We start from the raw sequence: 22,402 nt of genomic DNA, 5'->3' as shown, positions 1-22,402 counted from the left end.
TTTGTGCTACTGGTCCCTTCAGCATGTCTATTGTCTGTATACTACAGAGGAAGCGCACCTGGTTATGCCCTCACTGCCCGTCTCCATCTGTGCTCACCAGAGAGAACTTGCAAGCAAAATTAAGACAGAAAGTAAGACTTTGTTATATGACAGTATCATCAGCATTATCCCGAACAGAATGAGCCACCGTGGAAAGGCTGTGTGAGATTGCATATGTATGCAGAAAAAGAGATAATCTTGTGTTGGCAGGAAGCAAATGATTAATAATGCTTTGTATTGTTTTCTGGGGGAACGGGGGGGTGGAGAGCTCTCACAGACCAAAAACCCGGGGATCTTTTCTTGCTAAATTCCGTAATGCTGCAGACTGCACGGGGAGAAATGATAAAGTCACCAAATACAGAACGCTGTTTGTTCAGCTTATTGAGATGCATGTGTCTCGCCTGTTCTCTGCCAGATCTGAAGGGAGTGGTGTCGGCGAAAAACGACATCCGGGTGGAGATCGTGCACAAGGACCACAACGCGGCGCGCGAAAACGAAGAGCACACCTCCATGAAACAGCTGATGGTGAGTGTGAGTGTCACAACATACTACTTTCCACTTCTTGTTGTTGTTGTTTTTAGAATAATATTTTTTATTTTGCATGCCCTTCCTGATCTGACTGTAACATAACGTTTTTGGCACTTTGTGTGAATTACATTTTTCTTGCATGGACAGTAATGGCAGAACAGAGAGGCATGTAGATATAAAGCTGCAGTCGAAGTGAAGGGGCTGTATTTACCTATACGATGCGACCAGCCCAACAAGCAGAGCAAACCCCAATACGTTGTAACTATGGAGATGCTGATGCATACTGGGTAATCCTACCGTGGGTGTGCTTCTGTATCTACATGCCTTCTAGACATACAAAGGACTGTTTCCTCTTTCGATCCGTACCAGTGTTTTGGTTTTCATGCCGCTTGCTCCAGGGCTGGGCTATTTGCAGTGTGCGTTTTTTTCGGATTACATTTTTTTCTTTCAAAAAGACTTCATACAGTCGGCACTTGATGTCAGTGCGGGGGAAATGAGCCTACCCACCTTACAAATCTGCATTTTGTAAAGATAAATAAAAGATATTTATAAATGCATTATTAATGCTCCCTGCCAGCTCCGAGTGAAGGTGAAGCTACCTGATTGATATCATAAAATAGCAGAGCGAGTGATAAAAAAAAAAAAAAAATCTTAAATCCTTCCATCTCAAAATGTCTCTTTTCATTCCGAGTGGAAGCGATTCAGAGGCCACACAGACTCTTAGTATGCTCTGCTTGATTTTCCGTGCAGGTTGAGAGAGGAGAGTTCCAGCAGGAGTCGGTCCTGAAGCAGCTGGAGGTGTTACAAGAGGAGGAGAAGGAGTACCAGCACATCAAGGTACGACTCACGAGCGGCGATGGGGAGGCGACAATACGAGAGCGCAAGAGGTGGTGTTGGAGAGAGAGAGAGAGAGGGATGGGACACCTTTGGGGCAGAGGGTGGTCTTCAGCTCTGGGACCAAAAATAGCTGGAAAAGCATTAATCCCTCTCCTGCTGCACGTGATTTTTTTTTTTTTTCCGAGGACGCATCCGGAGGCAAAATGACTCCTGTTAGAGGTCTGATTTTTATTAATTAGACTCTCATCAAGAGTGGTTCAACAAATCCGAGGCCGGTTGGCCCTTCAGCTGTTACTTAAGTTACTTAAGGTGTTAATTACGGGTTTTGGAGAACATATTGGACGGGGAGGAAGACGTGCTGATTATCCTCTCTCAGAAGCATCTTTCACCATCTTTCACTGGTGGTCCAGTGTGTCATTATTCAAAACTCAATCTGAAATTGAGTTGTTTTTTTTTTTCTTTTGAAGCAACAATTTGTTCCCATGAATGCCTCACCTGTCAAATCAAAAACCCGTTGTGCGGACAAACACGCCATCTTGTCCGAACCAGTGTTGCCGTTGGCTCCCTCGAGTGGTCCTCTGTTGTGTCCGCCTGCTTACCTGCTCCCTCTAGGGCCGGGATTTTTTGATCCTCGTTAATGGCAGCGAGCAGGAGGCGAGAGGTGGGGGGGGGGGGGGGGGGGGGTGAACAAGAGATAAAGGCCACACACAAACAATCCCCCTCCGTCTGCTGTCTGATAATGACAAGCATAACGAGGATCCTCTCAGGTTGCCACTCTCATTTTCCCATTATGAACATTCTTCTTTTGGGATTTGCCACCGCGCTCGCCGTGCTTGACATTCACGTCCATCCACGCGAGGAAACATGAAATAGCGCACGGGCGCGCACGCCCTAGCCGGACCCTTAGCAACAGCACAGCGCCTGCAGCGTGGCAGACAAACAAGTGTCACAGCCGTACCCTCAGAAGCCATTTCGGGGCACACATGAAGCCACAGACACTACGAGCCGTTTAGGCCCAATTAAGGGCTGGTATGTGAGTGAACTTTGCAGTGACACGTTAGATGCCAAACTATGAATAATCAAGGCCTGTTTAATTAGCAAGAAACATGCTTTAAAGGTTAGCATGGGGGCTGACTAAATCCAAGCACTAAGCACTGTTTTTCTCATGATGTGCACGGCAGCCTGTTTCCTTATTTATTCACAAATGTGAATGGTAATTACCTGCAGAATGACCTTGGGTCCTAAGCTTTACACATTAAATCCATACAGACAAAGGAGTGATTTTGTTTTCCTTTTTGTCCTGTTTTAATTAGGGGTAGCCATGACACTGACCATTTACCACTTACAATCTGTCTTTCCTGTGTTTTCAATAGGACCCCACTAATGGCTACTACAGTGTCAACACCTTTAAAGAGCACCACACGCCTACCATGGCTGGCAATCAGTCCGCCGAGGTGAGGAACCCCACCAACACAGGTACCCTGGGCAAGCAGCGAGTACCGACGGGCATGTCCTTCACCAACATCTACTCCACTCTGGGAGCAGGTCCCAACCGCCTGTACGACTACAGCCAGCGCTTCGTGCTGGGCATGGGCAGCAGCTCCATTGAGCTGTGCGAGCGGGAGTTCCAGCGCGGCTCACTCAGCGACTCCAGCTCTTTTATCGACACGCAGTGTGACAGCAGCGTCAGCAGCTACAGTAAGCCGGACGGCTACGTGCAGTTCGACAAAGACAGCAAGGCGTCGGCCTCCTCCTCCTCCCACTACTCCCAGTCCTCCTCGCAGAACTCAGACCTCACCCGGCCGCTGCAGAAGCGCATGCAGACCCACGTCTGACCACCAGGCTGGGAGGGTGTTTGAACGGGGTGTAACAAGCAGCCAGGATTGTAAAAACTGTGACAGAATCAGCTCCCAGGAGCCCCTAGAGTAACTAGGTTACTGTTTCCTCTGGACACCTGGAGATGCAGAGGCTGATTGGCTTTAACACACTGTGTGACTTGTTGAGACTTCTCAATGTCCAAAAAAGAGTGGATCAAGAAGCCTTATATTTCCCTCCTGCTTAACCCATCAACCGCCTCCTTTTTTAACCCATGAGCAGAATTGTGCCACAGAGAGGTTATTTGCCAACACAAGCCTGGACTTTGAACATTCACTACTTGGATTCTCCAGTGGGATTGTTTGCAGAGGACAGGAATACCACAAGGCTTTGTGTGACAATCAGCTCCCATGGCAGAGACCGTTTTTTTTTTTCTTTCTTTTTTTTTTTGCCTTTTGAAGATTGTCATTCATAAAAACTCAGCACGAACGGCGCGATAATGAGTGTGAGCCAATGTCCTGCTGCTCACTCGTAGTTTGAAGCACAAAAATGAATGTGCATGTGGTTTTTAGTTGTTAAAGCGATAACGCCGCCCCCCCTTCCCCCCACCTCCCCTTCAAACACTGTATGTGAAGCTTCTCTTGTTGAAACTGGTCTCCTGTGTAGGTGGAAGAAAACTTTCTCCATGTACCCACAGACGATTGAACGTTTGAGAGAATGGCTGTCTTTTCCCTCCCCGCAGCGGTATCTGGGCCACAGCGCTGGGCAGATAAAGAGGGGCTGAGATCTCATTTTAAATCCCTGAGTCATTATTTTGCTGTGACACTCTGCGATAAAGAATATCAGTGTACATATGTGACTGTAATTTCTTTTTCTAGCTTCTAATTTCTGACTCTGTTTTTTCCTCACGGAGGACTCTAAATGAGACGCGAGCTCCTCTTCTTGTCCATATCTACTTTGCCTTGAGGGTATGTTTGAACTGTGTCAATACAAACTTTGACTAAGCGAGATAGGCATACACTATCAGCTCCTCTGTCGATGGAGGGCTGGATCCGCCACGGTGTTCCCGCACCAATTCTAGCTCCGAGGCACGCGCGCCGGAAAGCCCACAAACTGCAGCGCGTGTTGCGGTTGTGAGCTCCTCCCGCTCACGCCGCAGATCATCAGCCATATATACATGAGGGTACCTGTTCAGTGAAATGTAAACATATTTTAGCCGGGCTTCTTTATTGTGTGGTTATCCCATTGCCGTCGTCAATATCACCGTTGACACTAGAGCATAGCGCATCCTGACTGCATACCTACCTGTGATCGTGCCGGCCATCGAGGGCGACGAAAAGCAAATTTAGAAAATGTGTTGGTTTTTTTTGTTTTTATTTTCGCTGTCCGCTGTTCGTTTCTTTTTGGCTACTGTGGAGCTGATGGTGGCGCACTGACTCGTTTTCAAGTGCATTGTTTTATTTCATTCTGTTTTTTCTGCACTGTGTGTGACATATATGAAATTGGATTTATTGTTTAATCACTGACGCTGTATTTGTTTTTTTTGTTGTTTTTTTTCTTTTAGCCGAGAGTAGGGACAGAGAGTAGGGATTTAACTTGCAGCTACACAGGCACTCATACTCCATGTGAAATTTAAAAGTGAGCCTCGTCGTCAGGAGTGTCGTGAGTCAATGCGCCGTGCGTGTTCCGTGGCAGAACACAAAGTGGGGACTGGGGGGTTTTTGCTCGAAAATTTTTGTTTTGCAGCACCGAAAAGTAAGAAACCTCATGCCGATTTGAGCAGATACTGTACAGCAAGTTGGCAAAAATGATTTCACTTTATTTTAATCAGGACGCTACCATGCTAGCACCCTGTGCCAAGTTAAATACGGACCTCAAGGTAGGACAGCTTGTGATCAGAGTGTTGTCTCCTTAAAGCAGGCCTCTACTGACTGAAGGGCAGCCCTTCACAGAAGCATGGAACATTTCTGCAACAGCCCTAGCTACATCATACATTACATCACATTTGATTTCAGCCATCAAAAGCTTCATACATCCTTTGTATTTCAAGGTTTGTTCCAGCTGTACTTTATAGAATCAGCTTGTTTGTTATTTGATCAGATCCTTGAAGGGTAAAGACGCGTTCCTGGGAAATAACAGCTTGCTTGTTGTGAAACAAACCTAAAAAACGGTGGCCCGCACTGTCAGTGTCACTTCTGCTTTCTGTCGAATCAAACAAAAAACTTGACAGAAAGTATATTAGGTTACAATATATCTAATCTAATTATGTAGTTTTTTTTTGTTTTGTTTTCATAGTGCAGCTGTCAGCTGGGATGAAGTGAGCCTCAAACTATGAAATCTGCTTCTAAAACCATGGAGGAAAAAAAAAACACGCGCGGCACTTCCAACAAAAGCAAGTTGTTGTTGTAAGCACTTTACATATGATTATATTCAAAGCAGTTGAATGGGGTTTTCCACTTGAGTGGCAGTGGTTTGGACTCTAATTTTACAAATGGATTGGCGCCCATTGTACAGCTTAAGACAAAAAGCTCTGTTTCAACGCTGATAATCCAGCTTGGCACTTAGCAGACTGTATATAAATCTCTAATTCTGTCTTTCTCTGTATATAATTTTTTCCCTGGCTTTTCTTTCTTCCTCAGTCAGATTTCATTATACTAGAGCTCAACAAATCCACATGGCATCAACAACTGCACGACAGACAATCATTTTCTCTTTGTTTCCCTTCCAAAAAATTTCATCAACCTTACTTGTCCCTCGCAAATTACATGAAAGGGTTGTGCGAGCAGTTTCTCTTCCCCCGGATCTCATGGGGAAGACTCAGACTCCGCGCACCGAGCACACAGGAGGCTATAGGATGAGAAGCCGAGCTTAGCTGCTGCAGCTTTGAAGTGCGATGCAGTAAGAGGTTATTATACCTTCAGCCCTTCTGAGAGATGCCCAGATGCCCAGCAATATATTGCATTTGGCACCATGATGACTGTCAAGTAAGCCTGCTCCATTTCTTATTTATTTCTCTCAACATTTATGAGTGCAGGAGGACACTCTTGCCCTGATATCAGCCACAGTCAATTACAGTCTGAGCTAGTTTGCAAAGGGCAAGAAGCGGTTTTCAGTTTTTTGTTATTATTTGCATATATTATGCATCAGTTTACATCCACGGTGTCAAAAGTGCTCGCTATTCGAAACTTATCACAGCGCGGACACGCAGCCCGTCTCTCCCTCAAAAACAAAACAAATTTGCTTTCCCGTCCAAAGGGTCCAGTTTTACTTATCTGATGCAGCTGATCCAAACATAATGCATTTCCCCAGTCCAGAGAATCTGCACACTGCACAGCAAACAGATAAATATTTGATGGGCCAGCCTTCTGTCCCGTACCAGCCGTGGCAGCAGCCAGAGTGGGCATGAGAGCGCCACATGATGCGAGTGCCATGTCAGTCTTTGGGAATCAAAGCCCATGTGGGGACAAAGTCTGCCCTGCTCACCTGCGAACGCCTCCCCGGCTGGTGCTGGCGGGGCCTTTTTGCCTGGCTACGAGCGGCGCACAGATGCCAGGGCATAACAGATGAATAAACACAAAGACCCAGAACAATTACAAGGGGTTGCTGCCCTTTTCCCTCATAAAACAAAGCACGCCTTTCATGGCGGCAGGACGCGGGGCAGTCTATTATTCAGAGATGCTAAAGACTAGCCTGTAGCACACGGGACATTTCGGGGGTAAGAGAGAGGGGTTATAAACAGCGCGAGGTGAAGACCGGCTTGTAAAAGGCTCCTCTGCCCACAGGCTATATTACATTTGTTTACCGCACAAAACTTTCCGCTCGGTCTGAGTAAGCTGGGAAGAAACTGCATAAAGAATTGCTGAACATTCGTACTGCCAGTATCTAGCCTATGCCTGCAACGGGTGGTTTACATAAGGCTTTCTCAAAGTCTCCCTCATCGTGTGATAGGTGTTGCTGTCCACAGTGGAACACATTGGGGACGGTGCCATTTGAAGCGTCGAATTGATCATTTAAAAGAAAAAGCCCTTTTCTTTACTGTGTAAATGCTCTCTGTCACTGTCTATCTCTATCTCTCTCACTTTTCTTTTCTACCAATCAATACCTTGTTAGTACTTTAATAACAAACAACTACAAGGATAAAGGGCCTGGGCCATTAGTATTTGCAAATAGTCTTCCGGGTTCGACGAGCAGGGCACACCGGGAGTCAGCGCGGTTTTATTTTTTGCAACACCGTACGTTGCAAAAAAAAAACAAAAAAAAAAAAACGCACTGAATCCCCATAAGTCACAGATAAGTGAAAGAATCACAGACAAGCATTTGCAAGTCAAACGAGTATGCCTCTCTGTGATAGGTTGACTTGTTCACGACTCCAAATGAAGTGAACTGGTTTGCAAATACTACATGACCCAGGTCTAAAAAGAGTACTTAACTTAGAAAGGTCATTTCAAGAGTTTGTATAAATAGTGAACCATAAGCATAATTGTAATGAAAAAAACAACATGTAAATTCTACTGGGTAAACCACTATTTTCAGGCAGTGGCCCTCTGTATCTAAGAAAAAAAAAAAGAAAAATGGTTGTATTTTAACTGTACTGGTCTGTGAATCTATGATGCTTTTGCTCTGTATATTTGGAGAATAAAACTGATGTTTGAGTTCGTGTGTATGTTGCACTTCTGTCTATCAGTGAGAATAAATAAGCAGCATCATTAATATTACAGGACAATGTACAATGTTCAGGGAAAAGATATAAATGATTAACAGCCATGCTGAGACATTCCACATCAGCTCAGTGGAAGGAAACAAGGACACATGTTCACACTTCACAGGAGCCGGCTCAAAGTTCAGTTCATACAGATTCCAGCGATCTCACTTTTTCTGTTCACTGTGAAGTTCACAGTCCAAAAAATGAACCAGTTCACATTTGCCATAGATCCCCCACAATGTGGTCTAGCGCAAGTCTGTCTTCTGGTCTTAACCCATTGTTAACGATTTCTCATGATCATCATTCATTCACAGATATTTCCTGATGCTGGCCAAATATTTCAACTGATGTGTTGATTCAAATTTGACAGAGATTTGGCTGATGTGCTGCTTTGTTTTTTCAGGCCCGGCAGGCACATTTTGCATAAAAATGTGAGATTTTTTTTTTTTTTTTTGTTGGAATCTACTGATTTGTTCATAAAACTTGATAAACTATTCATATCAAACTACTATGCACCATTTGCTCCATTCAGCAATTGCTGCACAGTGGGTCCCCACTCTCCATCTCCTAATAGAAGAGAGCATGTGGGGACTGAGGGGTTGTTTCATTGACTACGTTAGTTTAGTCTGCCTGAATCACTGATCCTTTGTCTAACTGAGTTTTGTGCGAGTTAGGATTAATGGCCATGAACAAGGCTCTGACCCTTTTCAGCAAGCATTGAGCTTATTGACATAAACTGAAATACATAACATAATGTGTTAAAAATACCCTAATATATTTGACAACCCAACGTGTTGCCAATATATTTCAAGAAAATTACAAAATGTAATGAACTAAACTTTCAGAACTTTGAAATAATACATGTGCATTTGTATACATAAAGTATATTTCCGTTGCATAAGGGGAGTTGTGGGTGAATGAAACAAACAGGTCCACCATTCAAATAATAACAAATCGCCTACTGTTATGCATATATATAATCCTTACTTATAATCTTTACATTTTTTTTTTTTTCTGCTGCTGCTTTTGGCTTTCACTGTGTCAACAAATGTCTAAAGGTACTGCTGGCTAGTAGACTTAAAACGTCATATCCTGTGACAAACTCACTTACTGGGGCTTTTTCTTTGTGATTTTGCACCAATTACATCATCCTCATTCTCCATGACAGAATGAGGAAGAAATTAAGAGGATGCTTAATAAGGGGGTGTAGAATTACAGCTTACTTAGAGCTGCAGCCTACCACTGTGGCGGCACAAGAATAGAAACAATCACACAGTCACACGCCTGATTCATCCCCATCGCTGCCTCGCAGTCGGCCGCTGATCAGCCACTCTGAGCACTTTGTGCCTGGCTCGAGCACACTTTTACAGTATTTGTTAAGAGAGGGCAGACCGCTGTTTATTTACTTCCCCCCTTTGATATTTTCCCAGGCAGGCAGTCAGCAGATTCACATCATTACATTTACAAGCAGCCCTTTAATCCATTAATAGGACCGTTGCAGTCTTACTCCAAATTAAATGAAATCACATAAACACCTTAGCCTGTCTCAAGGACTGGCTCCAATCCTACACAACTGAAACTTAAAAGTGATTTGAATTCCCTCATGCATAGAGTCAATACAATGCAGGGGCAATTACTCTTTAGCTGGATTAATCCACTTGCAGCCCGCATGGAAACGTAGAATTCTTGAAGCCCCGCATCAGAAACAATTCTCTGATTTGTGAGCGCTGCGCGGCTTAGAGGGGGGAAAGAAAGTAAGCGTTTCACCGCTGCACATCAAACCAGCACCCAGACAGACAAAAGGACTCTCCGTGCCTCCTTAAGGTTACCTCAAAGCAAGAGCTATAACCAGTCTGGTCTTGATATTGAGAATCCATCTGCCAAGAACATGATTTCCCTGGAAAAGCTTCTCGTTGCTGAGTGAAAAAAGAAAAAAAAAATGTTTTGCAAACATTATACAAATAGCGCCATTTGTGATGGATTTGACTAATCATAGAGATCCAACTCATTACCAAGCAGATCTAGGCCAGACATTTGCTTACAGTATCGCTTTAAACGCTCTCCTTGGAACTAGTTATTGGATGGCACTAATCACTCATTCCTGCCTCTCCTGACAAAGTAGAAAGCTTGCCGTGCTCCCCACGGGCCTCACCTCATCCAAGAGATACAGTATTGTTCCAAAATGACACATAAATGACTCCGCATCCTTTCAAATGAGCTGTTACGGCGGGCCACTCTGTCATGAATTACCTTGGCAGATAATTGCATTTGGAATCCAATTTAACAAAGGCACAAATTTAGAACGAATGGCAGACTAAGCGTTTGGTGCACCGATGCACTCCATTATAAAATAGTCTGAGGCAAGTATCCGCACGATGTGAGGGAGAAAGTAGTGGGAGGCAGCAGACTCGACAACACAGGCGAAGGGATGTATCCAACAAAACTTAACATGTTTTTGTTGAGGTCATCACACTGCTGTGCGTTAGCCAACATTTACATTCCGATTTGAATGTTTTTCTCCCCGCTTCGACTGTCTCATTGGATTGTCAGTCAAACTTGTTTATGTTCTCCAAACTGTAAACCATATGGTCTAATAGCAAGCTGAAATGTGAGTTGAGTGACACGTTGAAACAAAACTCCACACTGCTGCTTCCTTGATGCAATTGCCTATGAAATGCCTCCTTTATAGCCATTTGTTTATTAAGGACAGCTGTTTCAGAGGAAAACTCACTCAAGCAGCATCTGTCTGTTCGAGGAACATCTTGAGGTAGATGCCTAAAGTAGGAATATAAAATTGAATCTGCTAACTGCACATCAGGTAGGGGGAGGGGAATGTGTAAAGAAAACACTAATAAAATGTGTTGTAATTATCCTTATTTCATGGTATTGCGTTTTTGGAAAATCTAGTTTCCACATCACGCCTGGACATGGCTTTGATTGGCAAGTCGGTAAATCTTTCAGGCCAGGCAGGTTTGTAGCATTTGAGCACTCATAGCCAGTCGATGCCTCCACTCAGCAGGGCTGCATTATTTAAATCAGAGGACGTGCTGATGTCTGCGAAACAGTCACATCCACTCCTGTGAGCACCGCAAACATGAAATGCCCCGCTAACTAAATGACAGATATTTGGAAATATCACAAAGCATGTTCCTTTTCAGGGACATTTAGAGGTTAAATGTAAAGCAGCCACTGCAATTAGAGATCAAAAGAAATACAAGTAGTAGTTCTCGCAATTAACCTGAAAGGAAGAAAAAAAGAAAAAAGACGGTGGCATCCAACCACACACTGCTCACGAAACTGGGATCAAACTGTAAAACTTGGCAGTGCCGATCAAAAATGAATCAGGATTCTGTTACTTTATAGTAGGCTTGCTGCGGTGGTCAGTGTTACTGCTGTAACACTATCATTATTGTTACTTTTTGTATGCTATTGTTGATGGAGACTACAACAATAAGGTAAAGATGTTGCAGCAGAATCAGGCAATGGAAATGAGAGGAGTTAACCTGGAGAATGATGCTGGACGATTTGTTGTCAAAGTGAGGGAAAGAAAAGTGCTTATTTGGCAATATTTGATTCGACTCAACACTAAAAGGAAAACCTGTAACGTTAATGATCAATAGTTAGTTACCTCACTGAGAAGTTGGAGGGGTGCGGCCTGTTGCCTGCATCTAACAACCACCAATTCTCCTGCAAACTGCGTACAACTGTTTTGTAATAATCTTTTTGATGAACATTAGCGATGAGTACAAAACTGACTGAACACATTGCGTCAACTCGTGTTTCACCAGTTGAATGCTTTCAATGTGACGTTGCCGCTGAAAGAAATGTTTGGTTTTCAAACTGCAGTAAATTACCACAGCGCTCTACAGATAGTGAGCGTTCTTTCTCTGGTCTACTGTGTAACACAAGCACTGTCACAACCTGTAATAGTCATGGGGAAAACTGTATCACCAACACAACCCTCCTTTATAGCCTTTTTCCCTCTTGAAATGATTACAGAAACCATATTTTAGTGTACCATTTAGCTCTGAAACAAGAGTTGGCCACCATTTTGTGCACTCACGTATCTCAGATCCAGCCAAGTCGCAACGTTATGATGTTAGCAGTTAAGATTGACATTTGTACCAAACATAGTGTGTTCATGTTCACATGACAGCTGACTGCAGACCGAGTCACACCACTGGATATTTTTTAAAGACACCTGGGGATATTTCCAGCCATGACCAAAACCTGCTATTTGTCCTGGGAAGTCGGACCATCTCCATCTGTGATCGTGGCAACCGAGAGTGGTATTTTGAAGCCAAACCCTGATGTTTCTCTAGCTGTGACGTATGAACCTTTCTTACAAGGCTGTTGATGTGGAAAGCAGGCACACAGCTGTCCTGGCTACCAAAACAAGAGCATGCTCAGGGAATAGGCTCAGATTACAACACACACAGAGGGAGCATGTGACTTCATAACCTATAATTGTAATAAACACATAAATCATTATAGGGGGCATTGTTTAAAAAGACAAAGACACAAAAAAAAAAATCTGAAATGCTTTATGTTGCTCAGAAGGACCCAAAGAGTAAGACTGCAGCTGGCTCTGTGCATTTCAATCAACAAAACACATCAACACGTGAAATTCACTTTCACTAAATCAACTTACAGGTGTATGCTGCATCCCTCGCAGTAAACAAACATTTATCCTTGGATTTGTCCTCATCCTTAGATTTTCATCCTTTCCTTTTTTCTTCTACAAAGTTTCCTTAATAGATGCTTAGTCCACAGCTGAAGTGTTATTAAAGAGCTGCTCCTTGCCAGGTCCTGGGGGGTAAATAAAACAAGAAAATCTCATGGCCTCGTGAGGGCACTGAAAATCGACCGAGGTGGCACAATGGTTTTTTTTTTGTTGTTTTTTTTTCCCCTCCTTTCCGCAGGAATGTGGATTTAAAGTTAGTTAAGATAAATAAATCTCCCCTCCTGATTACAAGGCGGCTGCAGAGTCAATCCCAGGGAGCATCTTAAATGAAATATTGATCCCATGACCTTTCCCTGTGTTAAGGTTTGCTCTTGTTTGTTCCAGCGCTGTTGACTGGACTCACACCATGGGCACTTTGGATTGATCAAATGTTAGCTTTCCATATTAGACTGTTAATTATTCTGGCTGTATTTGCACAGTATTATAACAGGTGAAGCATGGGGCCACGGGCAGGTATCATTAAACATGCCTCAGTACACACAGAGGCGTGTGCGTGTGTGTGTGTGTGAGCTCTTGCTTTCTGATTTATCGCCGAATTGATTGAAAGAACGTTTTCAGCAGCATAATTGCACGGCGTCCTTGACATTTGAACACAAAAGTCAAACAAAGTTAACACGCAATCTTTTAGGTCTTTTCGAGGGGGGGAGGTACGTGTTACGGATATTCGACTCAATTAAATTCTCCATCATTCACGTGTGTCAGACGCGGCTTGTTGACAGAGAATCGTCTGGATCAGGTTCTATTGTGCCGACTTAGTAGGGAGAAATGTCAACCAGTTAATCTTCCGCCAGTAATGATGTGATAGATGTGTCTTCTTTACAGGGACCTGCTTTAATTTAATCTCTGGCATGTTGACATTTTGCAAACGCAGACAGACTGAAGTATATGAATTGTCGGGGGGGTATAAGAAAAGAGGCCCGGCCAATTGTACAGCAAATTGAGCATGTGTGCCCAACAATCATCATTTCACTAATTAAGGCTCGGTTTGCACTTCAGTGATGAGGGCTCTCTCTAATGGTTGGAGCTCTTAAATTGCTTTTCATTTGGAGTGCATTCAAAACAAATGGAACAGCCAGCAGACGTGACATTTGGAGTGCAAGCCTCTCTTCTTTCGCAAGTCCATTCGTTCAACTTGTCTCTTTGAGTTGGAAGCGTTCGGGGAAAATGCGAGCGCGTATGAATATTAATAACCCATGGACAGTGGACACAGGGAGAGTTTCTTAGCGAATAACACAAGCAGTTGTTTCGGCAGCCTGAGACTCTTTCGGGCCGTCTGAAGCTGCAGCTTATCTAGTTAATTCCTGCAAATCGTGATGAAACATTGTTTATTGCAGTTTGATGAAAGAAAGCGATGACCTTTATTTCAGCTAATCCACTGAAATGGAAGATTTCTTTCCCAGAGCTAGAATACAGAAAACAAGACCTTGGTCTCTGATGCTATCAAGAGAGAGGGGCTGGCTCTTTCTTCACTGATAATAAATGGATGAGTTTTTCGCCGTGCCGTTGATCAGCTCGGGAGGGAAGCGTGTGGACAAATATTGACTCGACTCCCATGGTTTATCACATAGATAAACCATTTTGGAGTAGCTTACTTTCTTGTGCTAAGAAATTCTCATGCTCTCACAGGTTTCAGAGTTGATAATGAAGGCAATGCTTTCAATGGAGGATGCTCTGGCAGATGAAGGCCAGTGAAACTTGAAGTTGAAGTTTATTCAAAGCCTGCCGCTCTTTAGAGGCTGACAAGAAGCCCCGTCAAGTATTTCTTTGTGTGCGAAAAGAAAAACATTTGACGTGACAATGCCAGAGCACAAACAAACTACAATGGCATGATACAGCAGCATTTCTAAGGTGAAGATAATAAGGACGATAGCTGAGGAGCGGTGCAACAATTGAGGGAAATCGTAACTTAGAGGTGGCAGAGAGAGTGTAGGAAAAAAAAAAAGAAAAGCCAAAGATGGTGGGGCGGTAGATCTCAGTGTGGTTTCATCCTGACTGTGAGGCGAGGAGGTGGGTGGGTGATGGACAGGCTCAAAGTGCCGAGTGTCACAGACGCTCTCACAGCCTCAGATGACTGGCAGTAGGCAGATGGCTTCCTTCATGCAGAGCAACGAGAGGAGAAGGGTAAAAGAAAGAGACAGAGGAGAGGTGCCCACACATCACCCTTCAACCCTTAACGATTGCTCAAACTCCCCCCCCCACCCACCCACCCACCGCTTGGCCGAACGAGCGCCCCACATGGCGCCCCTTGCACAGCTGCTGGCACCGACATGACTCACGATGCCATGTTTCTGCCTGCTGGATGGAGACAACAGAGTGTCTTAGTGAATGTGTGTGTGTCAGAGAGACCATTTGCATGTGTGCCTGTGTATGTGTATGTGTATGTGTGTGTGTGTGTGTAACCAGGGCACATGGGGGAGTGTAAAGTGGGTCAGGGAAAAGAGTAGCCAAGGCTTCACAGTCGGCCGGGATGGAAATGGGGGTCAGGCCAGGCCCCTTCTGCCCCCACAATTCACCCCAGAGCGTGAGGTCCAGCGGAGGGTGTAATAATGCCTTAATTGTGCCATGGATGGGAGTTATTGAGTAATTCACACAAGCGCGGGAGGAGGGATGGGGGAGGGGGGGGTGATCTAGGCCCAGGGGTTGTGACCGTGCCTGTAGTCAAGGAAGGAACAGAGGAAGGCCAGAAAACAATGAGTCACTTCTCTAATGAGCTGAACATTCCCTCTGAGTGTCTCTTGGTCAGTCAGATGTAAACCGTTCACATTACAAAAACAACCTCTTCCACTGCATTATGTGAGCTGAAAGTTACTAATTAGGCCCCACAAAGCAGAGAGCAGAGACGCAAGATGCCAGTGAGTGTTTCATTGTATCTCATTTAATAACGTTTCTGTCCGTTCATTATTTTCCTTTTCCTCTCCTTTTGTCTGAAGATGACATAGTGCATAGTAACAAATGCATGCAGTCCATGAAGCTGGAAAACTTTTAAGGGACACCGTGAAAATGTTAGACCGGAGATTATGGCAGAGATCTAACTTTACGGGTCAGATATCGCAGGCTTGCAGATATTCCGTTCAGAAAAGCCTAAAACTCTGCTCATTTGTGTGAGGAACGCGTCTCAGGGACTGTGGTTCCACACTGCCCCCCTGTGTTCACCGTCTGAGACAACATGCATTTCCCTGTCAACAGACTCTCAGTGCATGGTTTATTTTTTTCTGCACAACGGTTTGAGCAGCGTGAGATCGCCTCTCTGTGAAAACCCACCTAAATTATTCGGGGCAAAATTTGAGCTGTACAGTCGTGTTACAACACGATCGCCATACGTGTGTTGTGACTTGGAATGACTCGCGTGTTGTGATTTCATCCAGGAGCCTCTGAAATGTTAGTAAGCCAATTTGCATAATGAAGAAATGTTGAACTCATTTGCATATACGGCGACAATTTTTCCGCACTCGGGAATAAAATGTCAAGCGTAATCAAGGTGCAGAATTAGGTGATTGAAGAACACCTCCATCTGTGATAATAACTCGAAGTCTATGGATGGAGGAAAAAAAGGGATTTGGAAGTCAAATACTTTTCAGGTGCCTTAAACTCCTTCATCCACAAGGAGCAATTTTCGCCCAAGAAGCCACTTATTTAATTATCTCTCATTTGATTAACCTTTGATGCTGGGAGCAGATCATTTATCCAACACATCAATCTTATTCATCAAGTCAAGTAAAATGCCTCGTGTAGGTTGGCGTTTGGCTGTGTCCCACGAGTTACCTCTTAGTGTTTTGTTTCATAAAGGGCTCTTTAAGATTAGCATTTATTCGCCCTTAATGTTAAAAATCCTAATTAGCTCAGAATCCCATGTGGAGAACAGTCGGGGTGCAATGGAGTGACGAACCCGTCTGATGGCATCCTGGAAGAGAGAGACAGAAAGAGAATGTCATGACTGAGATGGGGAAAGCGATACAGCGTGCACATATTCGTACGAGGATTCATTTAAATGGTGTCGATGGATGATAATTCGGTAAATGGCAAGGAAACAGAGCTTTGGGTATTTCAATTTGATTTTCGGTCTTCGCAGAGCAAATAGCAAAAACTACCACAGAAACACATCTCTACACAGCTGACATACTGACAATTGAAGTTCCAGTGTGTAGGATTTGAGGGGGTCTTTGGGCAGAAATAGAGTATAATATTCATAATTATATTTGCGTATAATCATCAAATTAAGAACGATGGTCTGTTCATTACTTTAGAGTGAGCCCTTTATATCTACAGAGGGAGCAGATCCTCCGTAAACTCTTAGGAACAGCACTGGGCTTTGAAGCTGATTTGACAAAGTGGCCAAATTGTATCAATACGATGTTGATTAACACGTACTGGCCCAAAGACGTTTGTTTAGCTGGTTGACATCAGTAACCTCACCACTAGATGCCACTAAACCCAACAGACTAGACAAAGACTTAGTCAAGAAATCAATAAATTCATCACTAGTGTTTGTTTTAACTTCTGAAATTGGGCCAACCTCAAATAAGCAATGTTATTTATGTTACATCAGACAAAATGAATAAAGAGTGACAAGGAGTCATAACCAGTGCTAGCATTAGCAAGCTATGCTTACTAGCATCATATTTCCAAGTGAAAGCTACTTACCCTAACTAGCTAGCATCTGCTGCCCACATAGAACACTGAGTTAACAACTCGATGGGTCCTCCAAAATGTTAAATTCTGTAAAGGGACTTAAAGCTAGGGTCTGTAATGTTGCTCAGAAACACATTTTGTTATACTGGGTGAAATGGTCCTGCTGTCCTGAGAGTAGATGATACATTATGTATCTAGAAAAAGGAAAAAGGAATGAAAATAATCAGACCTCTGTGGCAGCTGCAGGACTGAGGAAAAGCTGATCAATCTGTGCTTTCCCCCGAATAGCTCGGATTGGTCAGATGCCTTCATGTCTCCTTCTGCCTGCGCCCCCCTCTGTCCCTACGTCCTCCGCGCATGCACACGTCACGTATCAATGATGCCGGAAATATTCAGCACACTCCTCTGCAGAAATACAGAGTTGCAGGAGAAGACGTTCATTTAGCTACAATGGCAGAGAAAATGCAGCCAGCGTTACTTGTAACAGCTCACCGCTAAAAAGGCAAGGAAAAGAAAGCCTGAGGCAGAAAACGAAAAAGGCTCTGGATAAAGAAAGAAGTCAGACCCGAGCCAACATCGGGTGCGATGTTTGAGTGGTGGAGACAACTGGGGCATGTGAAGGACCTGAAAAGTGATGCAGAGGTTGCTCTCTTTCTGTAGGACAGGTAATTCTTTGTTTTGTTTCCAGGGGATTTGTTATTTTCATTAAGTATGTAAGGTCTGCCAACTTGGCTATGTTTGTAGCTCATATTAGCTCAATGCTAATGTTAGCTTTTTTGTGTGTTGTTTTTAGCCATGAGAATGGCTAATGAGTCGACCCAGTTTCCACTGGATATGGTCCGCTGCGTTGCAGCTCCGATCCGGTTTTGCTCCGCGATTTGAGTCCACCACGGCGCAGTACGGTAGACAGCTGGCCTCACGACCTGTGCTGGTGTCAACATGGAGTGTTTTAATTTGAAAAGTAACCGGATGTTGTTTGTTATTTCGGCACTTTACTTCCTGTCTGCTCTGTGCTAAATTCAGCTGACTTGCCGCGCGTTCAAGTTTGTGGGGGCGTGGCTTTGGACGGTGCACTGATGGGGGGACTTAGAGGAGGTGCCACTTTCAAATCTTGCTAGCTCTCCAGTTTTGTAGACCCTAGCTTAAATGTTAAGTCACCGTTATCTCCAAAAATGGGTTCATTCTTCAATTAGGCCGTTATTGAGAAATTGACATTCAGGCACAAAATCTGTGGGATCATTATATACATATTTCCTTCCACGATGACTTAATTAAAATGTCAATTTGACATTAAAGTTTTACATAAGAATGAATAAAAAAAATTAATTTACAGATCTCTGGAAGTAAAGAAAAGATCAAATCAACTGTAAGTATTAGTCTGTTCTCTACCACTGCTAGGCGTGCTTGAGAGGGTACTCACCAACAGTGGAACACAACTTGCATCCTCACAACACATTATCGTAATCCCATTATCTGTTTTATGTTTTGACAATTTCATGTTCAATGGCTCCGTGAGATGCCATATTAATCGATGTTTCGATGTACTCTTTTTGTAACTTTAAATGGTCCCATCGCAATTATTACATTAGCTTTCATACTGTAGCGCAGCACACACTCACTGTGTGGATCGCAGATGTTTTGCACATTGTTGTGTCAGCTTGCATGAAACTGAGAAAACAACAAAGCTCTTGTTTATAGGTGAACTTACGGTATAACAAAAAAAAAATAAAAATCTGTGTTATAGAGACATTTGCAGCTCACACAGCATCAGTACCTGAACCAACAAAAAGCCTGAGAGAGCAGCCTCTATATGACAGCAGAAGGCACTGTGTGGGAACAACACAGGCCGAAATATCCCTTCTGTAATATGTGAGAACCAAGAAAATATAACAAGAAAATTTCAGAAATATTTACAATGTGCAAACACTCACTTAAAAAAAAGTGTAATGCCAAGTACATGGCATGATGAAAGTGAGGCCAAGAAAATATAGAAACATCTTTTCACAAAACTTTGAAGTCAGGAAAGTTTTCTGAGGCTCTTTGATGGAGTATTAAGTCATGGCTTAGCCTTTGCGTTGCTACCTTACTGAACATTTCATACATCCCTGACCTTCCAGCAATGAGTTTGTTTTGCAGCCTTGTTGACAAGCAGTTCTATAGGCTGGCAAGAAGCAACAGTTATGTCACAAGAAGCAAAGCTGCATTCCTTATTTCACCCACACACACACACAAAAAACAAGTGAAGCAAGAGCCAGTAAACTCAAAGCTCGTTGTATTTACTGTTAGGTAAGTGCAGCAGGCAAATTGGATCATGATCAAGTACAGCATTATTGATTGGATTTCTGCGTGGGCCAAGATCCTGACTTTATTTGCACATTGACATGGTGAGCAATATAACGGCGAGCATTCCATTACGCAAACAAACACATCTACACACACATGCTGCCCTCGGGCAATTCACGGTTGTATTTCAGATGGGCGATGTTGAATTTGAGGGAGAAAATCCAATATCAACAGTATTTAGGGGGACAGTATCAGACCTGAAGAGAGTCTAGTAATTCAAACTGGAGTGCAGTGGGTGCGAAGGCGAAGGCGAGCCGTCTGAGAGCGATACCTGTCGAGCCCAAAGGCCCGAAACTCAATACCGCCAGAGGAGTCTTCAAGATCCCAGAATCGAACTAAGAGCTGTTGGAGAGCCAGAAAAAGGAGTCAGAAAATGGAGCCGGGCTGTATCTTACCAAAAAGTCTGCAATACAGTACTTCAGTAAATAGAAATTCAGTGGAGAAAGAAGTCAGAAGAGACTGACAGAAAGAGACTGAGGGAGACTGAATAGGCTTGTTTCTGAGCAGCTTCTCTCAAGTCATTCTACCTAAGTGTGTGAAAAGTGCCTGTTCTTACAGGGGAAAAGAGATTGTACATACCAAGCAAATAATACTTCCTTGGTCTACAGTGTGAATGCTTCCCAACTATGTGCGCCGTAATTGGCAGTGACCTTGACGCGTATGAGCACTGTATTTACTGTTTTTCTCATCTAGCGCCCACTGTCTCACTTGCCAAATGACAAAAACTAAAGCGGCATCCTTGCCTTTATTTAGCCCCAAACATCTCAACACAAAGCTTGTATCTGATCAGCACATTTAGCTCTGTGTTTGTTTGTGTGAGAGTTTGCCTTTTTAATGTATGGCTAATTTACTGCAGTCGTCCTTGGAATAGCTATTTGTTGGTTCAATAAACAACTCGAATAATGTAGGTGGATGATGGAACCTCATCAACTCAATCTCCTTTCCTAAAGGCAAAATATGTAAACATATAGAAAACAAAGTATAAATCTGTCCATATTCTTTATTTTGTTTCCCACTTCTAAATATGATTATGTTGCCCACACTAAGGTACAAATACTATTTTTGTTCTCTGTGAAAATGTCCTGCGAGAAAACATCTTCAGATGCTGTAAAACCAGCCCAGTCGCCAGGATATAATGTTAGCAGCTAACGTTTCTGCAGGCCTATACATATGCTTACTTGCTGACTTTCGCATCAGGGCATGGAGGGGACCGTGGTTGTGTTAGTACTGCTGACCATAAAATCACATCAGTCTTTTAGGACACCGAAAGACATTATGTGTTGGGCAAAACTGACCATCTCTGTGTGTCATCGTGACAACCAAAACAGGTACACAAACTGTTTTGTACAGGTACAAACCATGATGATTACTAAGCTTAACCAAGTGTTTTTTTTTTAAGATATGACCACATAGGTTGTCTGTGAAAACATATTTTTACATATGTGAAAATACCTTTTCGGTTTTACAGCCACAACTTACAAATTAGCTGTTCAGTAAGTTTTGGAAGCTTTGAATAGTTACAGATCGTAGCTTTCTACACTCAGTAAACAAGAGCTGTAACCAGTGTGGGAAAAGAGGAGAAATAATTGGGGGTTTATGAATCAAGATTGACAATGGGGAGAGTCAGACAAACAATGACAAAAGTCCAAATGAGATATCCATTATAAAACATTTGACCGATGATCCACATACGAGCGTGGATTTGTCTTTATTAGTTCAAATGTGCCCTTCATTATGAAGAAAAAAGAATCGATGAGATGTATTTTTATTTTCATCAATCCATGATTAGCAATCAGAGGTGACCTGAATTCAAAAGACATCCTCGTAACTGTCCAGTGTATTCACCAACTATCACAGTTGATTAACTTCAAATAAAGCCTGACATGTCAAAGGATCCTGCGAAGTCTCATCCTCACTCCTCCTCGTGCGCTGGGGCTGAGCTTGTTTCTACTGCAGCACCCTTGGTTTGTTAACAACAAAGCAGCATAATTCATCATGTCCTGTAAAGAAGACATTTCCCTTTGGCACATTTGGCAGCCACAATGCTCTTGTGTGATGCCATATATTGGTCATAAGACTGTTTGCAGCGTGTAAGCTTGCTAAATTAGTTGTATCTGCTGTCACTGATCAAAAGCTGTCTCTTGTGTCTGGAAGGGCAGAAAGCAACACGGAACAATCTGGAACATACTGTACAACAACAACCTCATTAAACTCAACCTTTAGTTGCTCTAAAAGTGCCACTGGACCGGTTGTATTTGAACTGTCACTGAATTGATCAGTCATGGAGTGTTTGTATCCTAATTCAAAGGGTCGTGTGGGCAAAGGAAAGTAAAATTCCTTTCTCAAGGTGAATATTTCCATGACATCTTCCACACTCATTTTATTCAACACGCTCTTCTGTTCTTGGTACATTTGGAGCTGCCTTAGCAGAAGCACAGGGTTAGGTTAGAAAGCATTGGACTCTTCATTCAGGCCTGCAGATGTATCATCAGTATAATCAGTGAATTCGCGCTGATAGTGAATTAAACATGAGAAACATGATGCATCATCCATCAGCATGAGCTCTGAAATATTCACTTTAGTGTCTGCATAATTTTCTGACATAGTGCTCGAGTAACATTTGCTTGTGTAAAAGTCAAAGGCAATCTGATTCCTGCACAGTCCATGGCAGAAGAAACGGCTGCGTGGGTTTGTCTTTCGCAAGCAGTTCAGCATGATGCCTATTTACGACCTCTAGTGAGCGGAGCAAGGGATGAAATCAGGTG

General features: G+C 43.3%; 1 protein-coding gene across 12 annotated transcripts in view; it reads left to right on the top strand.

The window, feature by feature from the left end:
• The window catches only part of kirrel3b (kirre like nephrin family adhesion molecule 3b), a 165,838-nt gene extending 157,966 nt beyond the window's left edge, over window positions 1-7,872 (top strand). For 4 of the 12 annotated variants that reach the window (XM_037086759.1, XM_037086847.1, XM_037086782.1 and 1 more), the window contains exons 14-17: window positions 48-131; window positions 455-564; window positions 1,318-1,404; window positions 2,778-7,872. In XM_037086759.1, the coding sequence (XP_036942654.1) occupies window positions 48-131; window positions 455-564; window positions 1,318-1,404; window positions 2,778-3,239 (743 nt within the window). In that variant the 3' untranslated portion in view covers window positions 3,240-7,872. Of the gene's footprint in view, window positions 1-47; window positions 132-454; window positions 571-1,317; window positions 1,405-2,777 lie in introns of all 12 variants that reach the window. The other 8 variants (XM_037086752.1, XM_037086769.1, XM_037086777.1 and 5 more) reach the window with 3 other exon arrangements.
• Window positions 7,873-22,402: the final 14,530 nt, after the last annotated feature.

This window comes from Acanthopagrus latus, chromosome 2 (assembly GCF_904848185.1).
Source record: "Acanthopagrus latus isolate v.2019 chromosome 2, fAcaLat1.1, whole genome shotgun sequence".
In the NCBI taxonomy this organism is placed as follows: Eukaryota; Metazoa; Chordata; class Actinopteri; order Spariformes; family Sparidae; genus Acanthopagrus; species Acanthopagrus latus.
This window is presented reverse-complemented; position numbering and strand designations above follow the sequence as displayed.